The 15,081-nt window shown below is 43.8% G+C and overlaps 2 protein-coding genes across 13 annotated transcripts in view; one reads left to right on the forward strand and one right to left on the reverse strand.

Annotated features, from left to right (window-relative positions):
- The window catches only part of SESN1 (sestrin 1), a gene marked incomplete at its 5' end in the record, with an annotated part of 77,603 nt that extends 70,940 nt beyond the window's left edge, over nucleotides 1-6,663 (forward strand). For all 8 annotated transcript variants that reach the window (XM_083856441.1, XM_083856446.1, XM_083856443.1 and 5 more), the window contains 6 exons: nucleotides 856-1,098; nucleotides 2,323-2,470; nucleotides 3,309-3,421; nucleotides 3,663-3,853; nucleotides 4,085-4,229; nucleotides 5,542-6,663. In XM_083856441.1, the coding sequence (XP_083712567.1) occupies nucleotides 856-1,098; nucleotides 2,323-2,470; nucleotides 3,309-3,421; nucleotides 3,663-3,853; nucleotides 4,085-4,229; nucleotides 5,542-5,628 (927 nt within the window). In that variant the 3' untranslated portion in view covers nucleotides 5,629-6,663. The remainder of the gene's footprint in view (nucleotides 1-855; nucleotides 1,099-2,322; nucleotides 2,471-3,308; nucleotides 3,422-3,662; nucleotides 3,854-4,084; nucleotides 4,230-5,541) is intronic.
- A 3,140-nt stretch (nucleotides 6,664-9,803) lies between these two features.
- The window catches only part of ARMC2 (armadillo repeat containing 2), a 62,460-nt gene continuing 57,182 nt past the window's right edge, over nucleotides 9,804-15,081 (reverse strand). For all 5 annotated transcript variants that reach the window (XM_083856603.1, XM_083856602.1, XM_083856604.1 and 2 more), the window contains 2 exons: nucleotides 14,107-14,264; nucleotides 9,804-10,050 (listed from right to left, as the gene is read on the reverse strand). In XM_083856603.1, coding sequence (XP_083712729.1) covers nucleotides 9,917-10,050; nucleotides 14,107-14,264 — 292 coding nt within the window. In that variant the 3' untranslated portion in view covers nucleotides 9,804-9,916. The remainder of the gene's footprint in view (nucleotides 10,051-14,106; nucleotides 14,265-15,081) is intronic.

The raw sequence follows: 15,081 nt of genomic DNA on the forward strand, positions 1-15,081 counted from the left end.
AGAACCCCCAGGTGTTTCTGAGATGCTGCCAGAAGTCAGGCAGAACACCAGCCACCACATTTTTTTCTGTCTTGCTGCCAGTTCAAGTGCTGAGTTTTCAGGCTGAGATGGAGGGAGCAGGCAGGCAGAGCTGCCCAGGGGAGTGGTGGTGGTGGTACAGGATAGCTGGTGGTACAAACCACCAAGGAGCTGCTTCTTCCACCCCTTCTGCTCTCCTCTGCCCACAGCAGGAGCACACGGGTGCTGGGACTTCCTCGGTGCTGCCTGGCCTGGTGAGAGGTGGTGGCAGGTCCAGCTGGGGGCTGTGGGGGAGGGCACATGTTCTGCCAGAAGGCCCCAAACCTCCCACACTTTCCTGCCTGAAGGGGAAGTTGGGGTTTGAAGCTTCTAGAGCATTCCACCCACAGGGACAAGATGGAGGGAGCCTGGCCCTGGTGCCAGGGTTTTACACAGCTGATCTGCAAGGAGTTGCCTGGGTATTCTGATGCTGTGAAGCCCATTTGAACAAACATGCAACAATTGTGGTTGCATCTTCAATAGAGGTGTGAAATTTCAATGCAAGTCAGTATGGCCTTGATAGAAACCACATGGTGCAAAAGAGAAACCCCAACTTACTCAATTGCCCAGGGACAGAGAGAGAAGTTCTGTCCTTTGTGGCTCAGCCATGCAGGTCTGTGTCTGGCAGGTCACCTGGTAACAGGTCACTGAGCATACTAATGGCAGCAGAGAGTTAGAAAGCACGTTTGGATGTTGGAAAAAATAATTCTATCTGGCAAAGAAGTGTGTTGATAAAACTGTATTAAGATGGGGTCAAATGAACTACTTTAATACTTTTGTCTTGCATTATTTTTAAAGCAACTTTTGAAGACTGAAGAGAACAGCTGGTCCCTGGCAGAGCTGATCCATGCAGTTGTTCTCCTTACACACTACCACTCCCTTGCTTCCTTCACATTTGGCTGTGGGATCAGCCCAGAGATCGACTGTGAAGGGGGTCACACCTTCAGGCCCCCCTCTGTCAGTAACTATTGCATATGTGATATAACAAATGGTTACCACGGGGTGGACGAAATCCATGCCAGCCCAGCTGGAATTATTCCAGTAAGTGTCTGTCTGAACAAACAATCTCTTCCAATAGTAGCCGTTTCTTTGTAAACTTAGTATGTGGAGGGTGCCTGTCTCTTTTCATTCTTTGAGAGTGGGATTGATGAGCCTAATCCACATGCGGTTATTGGAAAAATGGATTTAGGAGGAGCTGAAATGATATTGGGAAGCTGGGGAAAGCTGCCAAAGGGAGAAACAGGCACAATCTCTGTTGTCTTTTCTGCCTGTCATTCATAAAGGTGAACTGAGATCAGTCCCAGCCTCAACTAGTTCATGACATGTGTCCTGAGCAGCAGTGGCCAGGAATGCATTTTTCATCGGTGCAGTGGAAAGTTGGCTCTTCCTTTCATTCCAGGCTCTGACTTTTTTGCCTTGAGGTGTTTGTCATGCATCACACAACAGATCATTCACAACTTTGTGACTCTTTAAAACACTCTCCTGCCTGCAGCAGTTATGCTGATCTGGGCTTGTTTTCCCTTGGTGAAAAGCATGATGTGAACTAAGTGCTGGTTTAAGAACAGCCACGAGGGTGTTCTCACTGCAAGATCCTTGCCTGTGATATTTTACTGCAGTGGTGTGGGTGGCATTTAAATTAGTTTGATGGAGCTTGCTGCCTCTCTGAAGGAGCAAACTGCAAAAGGCAGGGAGGAAAGGGGCAGAACTGTATAAATTAAAGATACTTTACTTTGGTGCTGATGAAGGTTTACAAGATTAATTACTGAATTCTTGTATTAAAACAGCTGTTGTGAAAGAAGATTATCTTGCACTGGCTTTCTTTTGAGGCTTCATTAAATCTGTGTTTATACTCACCCTTACTTTTTCCTTCAATGTTTCTTCTCTGTGAGCAGAGGAGGGGAAAAATACAGTTGGGTGGTAAATTGTTACTTCCTCTATCAGAATTTCTGTTGCAACTCCTTGTGTTTTTTGTTGCTGAAAATTTAGACTAAGAGAAACTAATTTTAGTGTGAGAACAACTAGTTCCAAAGTGCTGCGATTTTTATATCATGCTAAAAATACCAGGGATTTAATTGGGAAAAGATGATGACTAAATACAAACCATTGGGTCAGTACAGGTTTCTTCCAAAAACTGTGTTCCTTGAAAAATCTGTATTTAAAGATGTAAAGGACTTCAGCTGTGTTTAAACTTTCTGGCTTGGCAGTTTCTGCCATCACTGTCAGTTCCTGTTGCATGAAAATGAAACATCTTTCTCTTCTTTTTAGTCTACAGAGTCTGTCTGTGAAGTTGAAGCTCTTATGGAGAAAATGAAGCAGCTGCAGGAGTGCAGAGATGAAGAGGAAGCCAGCCAAGAAGAGATGGCCACGCGTTTTGAAAGAGAGAAGAGAGAAAGCATGTTCGTGTGTTCTTCAGGTAGTGCAGATGCAGTCTGTATATGTATTTATTAAGACCTTCCCAAATTATTTGAAGAAATACTCCTGTGAAAGGGGAAAGAAGTGCTATTAGATATCTCACAAACATTATAATTTCATTGAAGGAATCAAGATTAGGGATGCCTTTTTTTCTTCCAGAACACTTAAAAGCAAAGTAGTGCCGAGATCTGTGGCTGCTTGCAGGCACACCATAACACTCTCTGACCAATGTTGTGTTTAATAGAAATCTCCAGAAGATGTGGAATCTCTCTCTTCAGAGTTTTAGAAGTTTCACAGGAGATTGAAGCATCTTGCAAGACACTGTAAAAACAAGACACTTGACATGCTTTGCTGTTTAAGTGTATGAAGCATTACTTTTCAGATGACTGAGAGACAAGACTTAATTTATTACAAGTTTAGGGTTGTCATGGGCTCTTCAATACAATTTCCTCTAAGACAAACTTGGTATGGATGTCTTAGAAGTCTGTTTTTTAATAAGTTCTCCGTTCCAAACCAGGTTTCTCCCCTGACAGTTTTATAGACCTCTTGAGTTAGGGGGAAAACATCCCCTAGATTCAGGGGATAGGGTGAAGACTGCAGTACAACAAAAGGGAGAAAAAGATGTTTGCCTGTAAGAAAAAACCTGACTGTTTTTCATGGAGTTGGCTCTGAACACCATAGCTGCAGTCACAGAGCTGTACCAGAGAATCTTTCACTGTAGTCCAGTGAAAATGTGTTTGATTAAAAAGCACAGAGACCCATTCTTCTGCAGAAGTTATGATCATACACTTCCAATTGGTTCTTTCCAAATTGTGTGAAATTCTGTTTGACTTTAACAGAAGATGAAGAATCTGCAGCAACAAGAGATGTGTCTCGTCACTTTGAGGATACCAGCTATGGTTACAAAGATTTCTCCAGACACGGAATGCACGTGCCCACCTTTCGTGTTCAGGTAAAAGGCTGGGGGCTGCCATCAGGAGGCTTGGGGAACAACCTGCTTATTGTGCCAGACACCAAACCTGGAAATGGCTGTGCTCTCACTGCCCTGTGGGTGAGATTTAAAGCCAGCCAATGAACAACAACCCCCACCCCCAGTGGATTATCTGCCCTTGAATCTGTAACTATATTAAAGCTCTGGGTCTTCACATGTTCATTTCTGAAATGCTCCATTCTGCATTTTTACTTATTCTAAGGATTACTCCTGGGAAGACCATGGCTACTCCTTAGTTAATCGACTTTATCCAGATGTGGGACAACTACTTGATGAGAAGTTCCATATTGCTTATAATCTGACTTACAACACAATGGCCATGCACAAAGATGTGGATACCTCAATGCTAAGACGAGCTATTTGGAACTATATTCATTGTATGTTTGGAATAAGGTCAGTTTTACTGTTTTTGTTCTAAAGACATTAGCTTTTCTTTCTAGATTTGAACCAGAACTATTTATTAAGCAAATATACATGTATTTTTAAACATATTTTTGTTTATGGGGAGGGCCACTAGTGCTACATTTACCCAATAATTTGTTTTGCCTTAGGAATGTAGAAAAAATGCAAGTGAAGTAACTGCTGCTTGAAAATGAAAGTGTTTTTTCTTTCGATTCCAAACAGATATGATGATTATGACTATGGTGAAATTAATCAGTTGTTGGACCGCAGCTTTAAAGTTTATATCAAGACTGTGGTTTGCACTCCTGAAAAGACCACAAAAAGAATGTATGATAGCTTCTGGAGACAGTTTGAACACTCTGAGAAGGTACAGTTTGTGTGCATGCTGAGGGACAGCCACGGGCCCCAGATCAGTGTCTCCCTGACAGCCACAGCCACACACCTTAAGCTTTAGCTGATGCTTCTGGGGTTCTGCTCTCAACTGCAGTCAGTACTGCCTGTATCCCAGAGAGGCAAGTGATACTGCTGAGTTACAGGCTGAATTGCACCTCCCAGTGACATTTCCTGCTGTTAACTCCCAAATATCGAATCCATTAATCCTTCAGTTTTTATTTGGAAAGGTATTTCTTGGCCTCACTTAAAGTCAATGCTGAAACAGAAAGATGCAGAAATCATTAAAGCTCATAGCATTAGAGGCTCTAGTTCTTGATAAATCCCTTAAAGCAGGGTCCTATAACTACAATGGTTTAAGATTTTTCAAGTAAAGTAACTGCCTATGTTTTGGTTAGACTAACTGTGATAAGCTTTTCAAGCACACAGATCTTTCTTTAAAGCCCAAAACTTTGCATCTCCATAGCCATCCTAATCCAAGGCTCATTCACATGTGTCACTGAACACAATAACCATACATCCTCACGGAGATCATGCAAATGAAACCATACACAACCCTTGCATGCCAGAGCAAACTCACAGCAACCTGCTGTCAGTGAGGAAATACTCTTACACTTCCCCCCCACAACCTTCTGATCTCATCCTCAAAGAAATGCAGTAAAGGCATAGAGATGATCTGAGGACTATAATTCTTACCTCCAGTAGCTACTGAACACCTGTGTCTCAGTAGAGAAAGGAGGTTTATGACACTTGGGGAGTTTTTCTGGTGCTTCACCTTGGCCAACCACTCTGTGCTGTTCAGGAGGTAGCTGCCTTTGTGTTTCTCTCTCAGTCCCCAGGGGCTCATGTCCTTATCACCTCTGCCTTTGTTAGCACCCCACTCTGCTCCACAGGTATTCACTCACTGCTCTTCTGCCTTTATCATTAGCCTCATTAAAATTGAACGAGCTGTGCATATTGTGCTGAGGAAGGACTTGTGTGCTTGAAAGCTTGTCTGTTTTTCCAGCTAACCCAGCTGGCGTGCCAAGGGATGATTTCCTCTTCCTATGGCCCTGGCCCTGCCTAAGTGTGCCCGTGAGCCAGTGCCACACTGTGCCACAGTACCAGGTGTGGCACTGGTTCCTCTGCCCCCCTCAGTGAGCTCCACAGTGAGGTCCTGATGGTGACAGGGACAGTGCTCCCCTCCTGCTGCTGCACCAGCACAACCCCCACAGCTCCGAGGCTTCTTTGGGCTGCAGTGCATGGTGGTGAGCACAGTGCTAAAGCCGGACTTCTTCTCTCTCCTGAAGGTCCATGTAAATTTGCTTCTGGTAGAAGCTCGGATGCAAGCCGAACTACTTTATGCTCTGAGAGCTATTACTCGCTATATGACCTGATGTCTCTGGCTGCCTGTCGACGTTGGAATGTTCTGCAGCTGCAGTATGGCAGAGGAAGATACGAAGCCTCAGGACCAACAGTAGCTATAAGTTAAGATGCCCATTGTGCCATAACTCCTTTAGTTTCAGCTATTTCCATGTTTGGAATATCATTGCTGCCACTGGGCAGCAAATGCTTGGCAGTTGACAGACAGGGTTGTGCAGAAGTGCTGCCTGCTCATGGTATTTTGGCTTTAGACAGCCCGGGACATTCTCTGAACTTGTGGCAATACAGCAAACCATAGATACATAGATCTTGTGTTAAGGCAAATACTGCGGGAGTTGGAGTACAAAAAGAACTGGGACTTGATGACATTTGCTTTCCCTACAAGAATAATTTTAGAAAATCTTGATGCTGCTATTTGTGCAGGTGGAGTGAACAGACCCAGGCTGTTCCAGTTGAGCTAGAAGTGAAAGTGAGCACTGCTATTGTCTGAGCCTTTACTGTGTGTGGTTTCAAAAAAGCCTTGTTATTTAGATTCCCTGTTTAATCAGAACTAAACCTCTTCTGTCCACACTGATAATTTGAAAGATAGCAGTCACTTTTCTCAACTAGTTTAGCCTTAAAAACAGGATTCAGCATTATTCAGCATTATTTTATGAGCTCCGAAGTGCAATGGTCTTCCTATGGAAAGAAGGGACTGGAGTCCTCAGAGCTTCTTAGAGATCTACCTACATAAAGTGTTGAGTAGCTTCTTGTCCTCCTTTTCATGGATGAACCAAAAAGGAGCTAGGACAAGGTGTGGGAATGTTGTTCTAGACTGCCAAACAGTCCTACTGTATTACATGCCCAACGCTGGTCTTAATGATTTTTGCAGTTGCTTAAATAACTAGGCTAAAAAACATCTATTTTTAGTAAATCAAAATGTGATTAAAATGCTGACATTTAATATACAGTGGTTTTGGAGAACACATGAATACTTTTTGTATGAGTGTGAATTGCTTTTTAAATTTGTCAGTATTACTGGTATTTTTGAAATAAAGGTAACAACTTTTTCTCTTGGTGTTTCTGTGTGGTTTAACTTTAAGCTTCTGTTCTTACTGGTTCTAAGACCATTTAAAATTTTTGAAACAGTAACTGAGCAAACATAGTTAAAATCATGAGCCATGAATTTTTTAACTGAGTCCTACATGGTGGCAGGAAAAGTTTAAAAACAGAGTTAGAGCCTCACTAACTGTACTGCAAACACCTCTTCTGTATTACTGATATTTTCACCCATTTGGACAAAGCTCTCAGGCGCAAGGTGTGATTCTTGGGGTGTCTGGTGCAGGGCCAGGAGTTGGACTCGATGATGCTGATGGGTTCTTTCCAACTCAGCTGATTCTGTGATTTTCTGTGATTCTGTCAAAGCGATTTTCCCAAGTCTACAAGCAGCATCAGTTTAATTTCTGTCCTCTGGTCTGGGTCTCAGCTCAGACTGGTTTCTCTTTCTGCAGAACCTTCCGAGAACAGTTTTAAGTTTACAGTCCAAGAAGCTAAAATATCTAAAAAGATCTAGGGGAGAAAGATTAATAAACTGTCAAAAATTGTGACTAACAGGAAGCATCTGGTGCTTCCTCTTAACTGAAAATACAGGATTTTTAATGTTCCAAAAACAGAGCAAAACTTTCCTGTCTTAAGGGCATTGTATAGCTGAGCTGTGCCTTTCCAGTCTGTGAACAGTTTCTGCAAGTGCTTCAGTCTCCAGGTACTTTCTGGGGTCAGAGGTAGACATGAATTTTTCCAAGAAACCTAAACTGGCCATTTCCATTCTCTGCTCTCCAGCCACATCCAAGTGCCCTCTCGCTTTTCAAGCAGTAAACACTGTAGCGTATCTGTGTGAGTGGCTTCATCTTGTCACAGCTGCCCTCAGAGCACAAGCTACAACCTGCAAAAGTACAATCCCAACTCCCTGCCCAGTACTCCGGGGCAGCTCCAGCAGGGCCCCAGCCTGTGGCTATGAAGTGCAGCAGCCTCTCGGTACCTCAGTACCAGCTTGGTACTGGCCAGGGAGAACAGGAATGGGCTCCTGGACACGAGGGAGCTGCTGCAATTGGTCTGTGGCAGAGATACCCAAATGGTAAATGATGCCATAAGAACACACCTGAAATCCAGCGTTTGGGGCTGCTTCTTGCTACTCACAGGTTTTTCTCCAGAGAAGAACAGAGGCTGGTATAGCTCGATCAGAGGGCTGCCCAAGACTCCTGTGCCTTCTCACTCCAGCTCCTCTGAACATGCTTCTTCCTGCACAAAGGCCAGAACTCACACACGGTGGCTGCCCCAGGATCCTCAACTCTGCCCTTTGCTGCAGGCAGCACTTTGGGCTCTTGGTTACAGTTTGATCAGTAATAACTGACATAAGTAGTGTTGTATTCAAATAAACCTTAATTGCCCAAACACCACCTTGACTTGAGCCAGCCATCATTTTAGCTGCCTTCTGACAGAGAATCAGCCCTTGTCAATTCTGATTAGTCCTGGTGCCAGGGCTTGGCCACAGGGGGCCTTTCCAGTGCCCCCACCCTGCCCTGCACAGCCGGGTGTTTGCCTGCCTTGCTGTGACACAAATGCCAGGAACAAATGCCTCCAGCTTCTTTCCCACAGGGACTACTTACCCATCATCCTTTCTTTAATAGTCTCTCAAAGCAAATTGAGACATTGGACAAATGGACATTGAGGCCATTTACCTTCCCTTCAACTTCTGCTAAAATTAAAATGGCAAAAGAAGGGATAATAATTGAGGCATTTTTGAGCTGAGCAGGGCTGTTGTTGGAGCCAAACGATACTGAATGTCAAGCACTTCTCTCCTGTGAATTGCAGTGACAGAGACTGCCACTACACAAGCTCCCAGAGCAGGGCTGAGCTTTGCTGGGCACAAGGAGCACCTGAGCTGCTGAGACACAAAGAATGGAGCAAATGTTACCACTTTCACTGGTTTCCTCCTCACCACTCCCAAACCTTGGACCACAAAAATCTCCATTTCCCTGCCCCATAAAAGCAGGGATCTAAACTAGGAAAAAAGTCTCGCTACCCTTCTACTATGGCTCTGCTTCCTGGCCTCCTCACTGCCTCTCCTCACCTGGAAGCAGAGGTTTGGGCACTACCAAAGGTAGAGAGAATGGTGCCACTGAGGGAGCTCTGAATCGCTGCCTTCCAACAAATTCCTCCAGCCTCTCCCAGGATTGCCAGGCCGGAGCTGCTCCTGCTGTGCACGGCCCGGCACGATGCTGCTGACCCGCGGGAGCCATTTATTCTGAGTTATCTGAGGTCAGGAGAAAGAGAAGTGGGTCAGGTCTGTAAAGCTTGCTGTGGCCAACTGGGCTGTTAATGCTTGAGGCCAGCGATGCACCTGCTGAGCTAAGCCATGGGCTACAAGTGGGGACATTACACACTGGAAGGATGAAAACAGCAATAAACAAGCCCACAGCAGTCAGGAGGAAAAGGGAGACAGAGGCCTATTATGGCCCCACAGATAGAGACACAGGTTCAGGGGAGACAGCCAGCCAAGGAATCTGAGGAGTAGAGGCACACAGGCGGCTCCTGGGAGTGTGGGACCAACTGAAAGAAGGTAAAATCTTCTCTGACATCAGGGATATGGGTGTTTTGCCTAAAGATGTGAAGTCCTAATTCAGGAAAGACCAGCACAGCTGGACCTACATCCCACAAGCATCAAGGCAGCAGCTGGGTTAGCTGGGATACCTAGAACCTAGCCCCTGACGTCAGAAGGAAGGGGGACCTCGCAAAGAAAGGGAACTGACTTTCCCTGGCCACCAACAGTGTTCAATCTGAAGAGTGAAGCTCATGAAGGAACACAGGACAACGCCCCAACAGCACCAGGTTTCTTTGTCACAGAAGTTCCTTAAGGTGAAAGTGTGTCAAAGTCTGTAGGTGAGATGTGGCTCCTGTCACGTAACATTCATTTGCACAGCATTTTTGGTACCACAGAGGTCCAAGTATTCATTCATACTTACCTTTTAAAATGAGAAGTTCAGCAAGTATTTTTGTTTCATTTTTCCGGTCAAGAAACAGTGCAATTACTAGACAAGTCACACTGACCAGCTGCTCCATCAGCTCAAGTGTATTGTAAAAAGTAATTACACATGCAAAAATTTCATACATGCTCTTTGAAAGATAGCATCCAATACATAAATGCCAGGCTTTTCTGACTTTTTTTTTTTAATAGTCAGGCTCTCCAACAATGTACAGGTATATTAGAAATATACAATTTACCCAACAAAAAAACCTCTGACTGATTAAAATGCAGTGATAGACTCAGCTGGAAGAGTGATGGCTTTGAATTCTGTTAAGAAGCTTTTCTGCAACAGGTTTGAACTCTCTTTCCCAATATACTCTTTGGCAGTCCTTTGTATCTCTGTCAAGGCTGCACTCCAACTCTACCTCTTCATCTGTAATCAAGGAAAATACCAACATCAGTTCCAAATAAAAATTTATTCAACTATGTATTTTGTGACACATACAGCTTACTAGCTGTGTATGCTGATGGCTTAACTTATCTCAAGTGCAGTTGTTTTTAAGCATCACTGTCTGAGGGTCTTAGATTTAACTGAAAATAAAGGATGGTAAGGTCAGTAGAACAGTGAAAATGGTACTGCAGATTCTTTTATTCTCCCACCTCACAGGTGTCTCTGAGACAAAAACTGTCTCTGAGATTGATCTTTTACTGCAACTGTCAGTCTGGAAAGTACCCAGGGTTTAACATTGTCCACAGCAATTTTGCTGAGGTAAGGAATCCATTCATCTAACTACAACTGTTATTCCTGTCCCAAATTACTCTGCTAATCTGGAGACTCTCTCAAACTCTATCTACTCTGACACTGAAGGAACTTGAACCACACTAGTTATTGTATTTACTGATGCCCTCCCTTCCTCGCAAATTTCAAAAATAAAACAACAGGACAGTCTTTATTAAAGACAATGTTGGGAATGAAAGGAAGTCATCAGTCATTTTCCCCCTCCATTTTCCTTGGCATTGGATGTGGCAAAGAGACAAAATCTTGAGAAAACAGAAATCTGTCTAAAACCAGAAGCATTCTCCCAAATCAGGAATCCACAAACACGACTGATAATGCTGAACAAATGTTTTCACACAGTTTAACAGAAGGATATTTGACAGCCTTTAGGCCGTAAACAGACCTAAAATGAAGGTAGAACCCTGCTCCAAGTGGGCAATACTTAACCCTCGGCCTACACTATGAAAAAGCACCAGATTCACAATGTGTTTAGTAACTCTATATGGGAGCTTACTGCACAGTCACAGCAGGTAAAGGCAACTTGGGGCTGAAGAGAAACTTCAGGTACCCACATTTTGAGTCAAACTTCATGTAGAAAAGAGATGCTCCAACAGCACTTACTCCCATCCAAAGGCATGCCAAGGTGCCTGTGCAGATCAAATGGCCTGAGCTGAGACAGGTATGAAGGAGGAAATGACATTCTGTGTGTGCAGATGGGCTCCAGCTCAAACAAACTTACCAGCAACTGCAAACAGTACTTGGCTCCTGTGCCACTACACTGCAACTACAAAGATTAAAGAGAGGCTGAGAGTGAGAAAGATTCCAAAAGGGGTTCTACGTAAGGAGATTACATTTAAAGTCTTTCTGTAATAAAATAAAGAGGAAAAGAACACCCATTCTTTCAAGAAGGATGTCTTATCTCTTCAGGAAGAAAACTTGTTATCAGAGGTAAAATCCAACCTCTAACAGCAAATCTATATTTGATGATGTCATAAGATAATTTAGGTTGGAAAAAACCTCTGGAGCAGAGTCACCATGTATCAGTTTGCTCTAGTCCGTGTACTGTTGCAGCCTGTTCCAGTGCTTAACACCTGCCACAATGGAAATCTCTTTTCCTAATGTTTAATTGGAATTTTGTCTTATTGCAACCTGTGATCATTAGCTCTTGTCCTATCAATGGTACAGTAACCTAACATACCTAAAATCAATCTCAGCAGCAGAGAAGCCAGAGACCCTGAAGTGAAAAATAAGGGATTGTGGGGTTTGTTTTCAAGAAGAATTGCTTTGCCTACTTCTCTGTTTTTTTCTACCCAAATTAACTCTGTTCTAACACAGAGCAAGAGGCATTTCTCCCTTTTATTAGACAGCTGTGCTCCCCAGAAGTCGACTGAGTATTTATGGAATCACTGAGGTTGAGAATTCCAGCCTACAAGAACAAGGGTCAGAAGCAGTTCAAAGCTAAAGTGTTGAACTGAAACAGTAAATTTCCCAAAGCAGAACGTGAGTAACACTGTGGATCAGTAAGGATCAGTGTTCCGCATGCAAGCTGTGCATCCTCAGATAATTTAATTTTCCCACGACTGTCCTCAAAAACCAGCAATATTGGGTCCTGGCCAAAGAGCATATGTGCTGGCTGCAAGCCCAGGAGCAAGACAAACACACTGGGCCTGCATGCCGTGGGGGAAACTGGAGACTGGGGTGCAGACACCTGCAGTCTGCAAGGGCTGCCCATCCTTGAAACACTGGCAAGACAGGGGCTGGCAGCCCTGGAAGCTCTGTCATGTCATGTAAGAGTTCACAGAGACTGAGATTCCAAAATAACCTCCTGGAATTGATGGTGGAGGTAGAAGTCAGCACAATAAAAAGTCTGGAGAGAGGGGAAGAAACTTTCTTTTCAGTGTAAGACCAAACAGAAGAATGTTCCCAAGACAGAAGCTCATCTCCACCACTGCTCGTGAAGGCCTGGGCCAAGGCAAAGCTGCTGCCAGGGGCCTGGGAAAAGCAGCCTCCAGAAGCTCTGAGCCAGCAGAGTGACATGAAACTTGAGCAGCTGAAAGAAGGTGAATGACAAGTGCCATCTGAAAGCAGGGCCACTGCATCCCAGGCTGCTGGGATCAGACAGGGAAAAAGAAAAATAAATAGTGCCCTTTGTCCAGCCTTTCTCTTGGGCACAACATCTTTTTTTGCTTCCTTGTATCTTATCATCCTGTGCCAGATGGGGGAGGGAAAAATAAAGGGGAGGAGGCCAAGCACAGCAGGTGAAGTGAGGTGTCTGCTGTGCCATGCTCCACTTTTTCCGCTTCCTGAGGGTGTGCTGACGCTCAAGTATGGTTCACTGGCTGTCAGCAGTTGCCTCCTGCTTCCTGAATGATAGAATCAGAGCAATGACAGTTCAAGGCTGTTACTGGACACAATGGGAGGAGGAAGATGTAGGACAATATTAACCAGCTGCTATTACTAAGATTTGTTGGCTCTCTGCACACAGAGGAACCAGATCCAAGGAATAAGATGTGCTTTTTCTATAGTTCCTCTTCTGACGAAAGTGGCCTGAATGTAATAGAATGTAGAATGACTGGCCTTCTGATTTAATGCTAACCTATGCCTAATTAATTACCATTACAGCTGCATTACAATCACAACTGTAACTGCAATTGTACATGAACTTCCAGTTCATGAAAGTTACACTATTCAGTGAGAGTTACAATTGCTATCCAGCCTGGACTCTGCAGTCAAATCAATTGCTTAATAAGCAGTGTTAAATGCAGAGGAAAAAAATAAGCACATACTTTCTACAACAAAGATATATACTCCTCACTGTGTGCCAGAAAATTCAAGCATGATTGTGGCTGTAAAGTTTGCAGGTCTCTTGTACAATGTTAAAAAGTGCAGTGATAACCTTGAAACATTGCTGTTTTCGGATAAATAGATGGAATTAATGCACACATTAAGATAAAGTCCATCATAGCAAGGAATGTAACACAAGAAACTACTACAGCAGCGAACATCAGTAATTCTGCTGTAACTGGAAAAAAATCCTCACAAATTCACCCACTTTTCTGATTGTCTACAATAAAAGAGATCATGAGATTTCATGTTCTGTCTGACAATAAGTATATATCTTTAATCAATTTCCAATTAAAACCATATCAAACACAGTTAGTTTCATTTAATTTATATTTTAAAGAGTGTTTTTAAGATAATTGCAAGTGACCTACCAAAAATAAAATCATTAGCAAAGCAGTGCTCAAAAACTGAAGGAGGAAAATTACATATACCGACTACAGGACTATTACACAGCCACTGAACTCTAAAATTTGAAGCAAAAGTAAATGCTCAGATGAAAAGATCCCACTGGGTAAGCAAATCAAGGTCCTTACATTCACCTTTCAGCCCTTATGGAGCAATGAGCACACCCTTCCTGGCTTTAGGGAGCAGATGAGAGATTGTCAGGATGTTGTTCTTGCCCACAAGGAGACCATGGAGAGAAAAGGAAGGCGGCCAGGCAGCAAAGTCAGCCCATTGCACCCTAGAAATGCCACAATCCCCAGGGGCCCAGTGTGGCTGCACAGGGACCACTGTGCTGCTGGACAGTCCACACTGGCCAGCCACTGAAAGCTGCAGGGCAGGCTTCCCACCCAAACTAATCCTGCTTTGATTTTGCTCCTTCCACTTCTTTTATTGAGGAAAAGAAACCAAGACTACGTGTCTCACCTAGAAGTGCTGTGAGCAGCACCAGCAGCGTGCCGGTGTCTCCTCCGAAGCAGGAGGTCGCACTCGTCATGCTCTCGCTGCAGTTCCACAGGGTTTTGCAGATTAAACATGAGAGCTGCCAGTCTGCAGGCCCGAAGTCTTGTAAGCAGTCAACCAACCTGTCAGTACCAAACAAAACCTGTAGTTTGTTCCATGGACTTTTCTCCTGAGCTCTTCAAAATCTGGCAGTCTAAAAATGTAAGCAAGCTCCATGGAAGTTGACACAAAAATTCTGCGTTAATTAACTTCAGATGCTTCTTTCTTGCTCAGTAACTTCCCTCTTTTCATTTAGTGCCGTTCCCCAAGGATGTGGACATGCCTTTTGTCTATACATATGTGTGTGCCTGCCTGCAGCTGCCCATCCTTTGTAACTTTCTAACCCATATGACCAATTTCACTCATATACTTTGCAAATGTAACCATTTCAAAGACACTAAAATTCCATCAAATTTCATTACAATCTGTGACTGTCCCAAACCAGTGGCTACCACTAAAGCAGAGACTGTACTCCAAGCCAAATTTTATCAGGCACCAATGATTCATCTGGAAAAGGTGGTGGGAATGAAGAAAAAGCTTCAGTCAGAATATCCATCTTAGAATACACATCAGATCATCTCATGAAAAAACAAATCCAAAGGAATTTGCTACTTCCATGATCAAAGAATTACCCTTCACAATCAGTGAAATCTCACAATTTTGCAGATCTCACCCATTCTTGCATTTCCTCAGCCTCCTGAGGGACACCTCTCAGAAATACCTGTTTTATTAAGGACCATTAGGTTCTCCTTTCCTTGCAGACACCAAATCCAGGCTGGATCCTAAACAGGACCCTGAAATGAAGCTGCAACTTTTCTGCCTGCACCAGCTTACACACAGTAGCTATTCAGAGCTCCCATTTCCAAACTGTAGTTCCCAGATCCTGGGGCTGCAGAAGTA

This window comes from Zosterops lateralis (assembly GCF_965231275.1).
Source record: "Zosterops lateralis genome assembly, chromosome: 3".
NCBI classification, from domain to species: Eukaryota; Metazoa; Chordata; class Aves; order Passeriformes; family Zosteropidae; genus Zosterops; species Zosterops lateralis.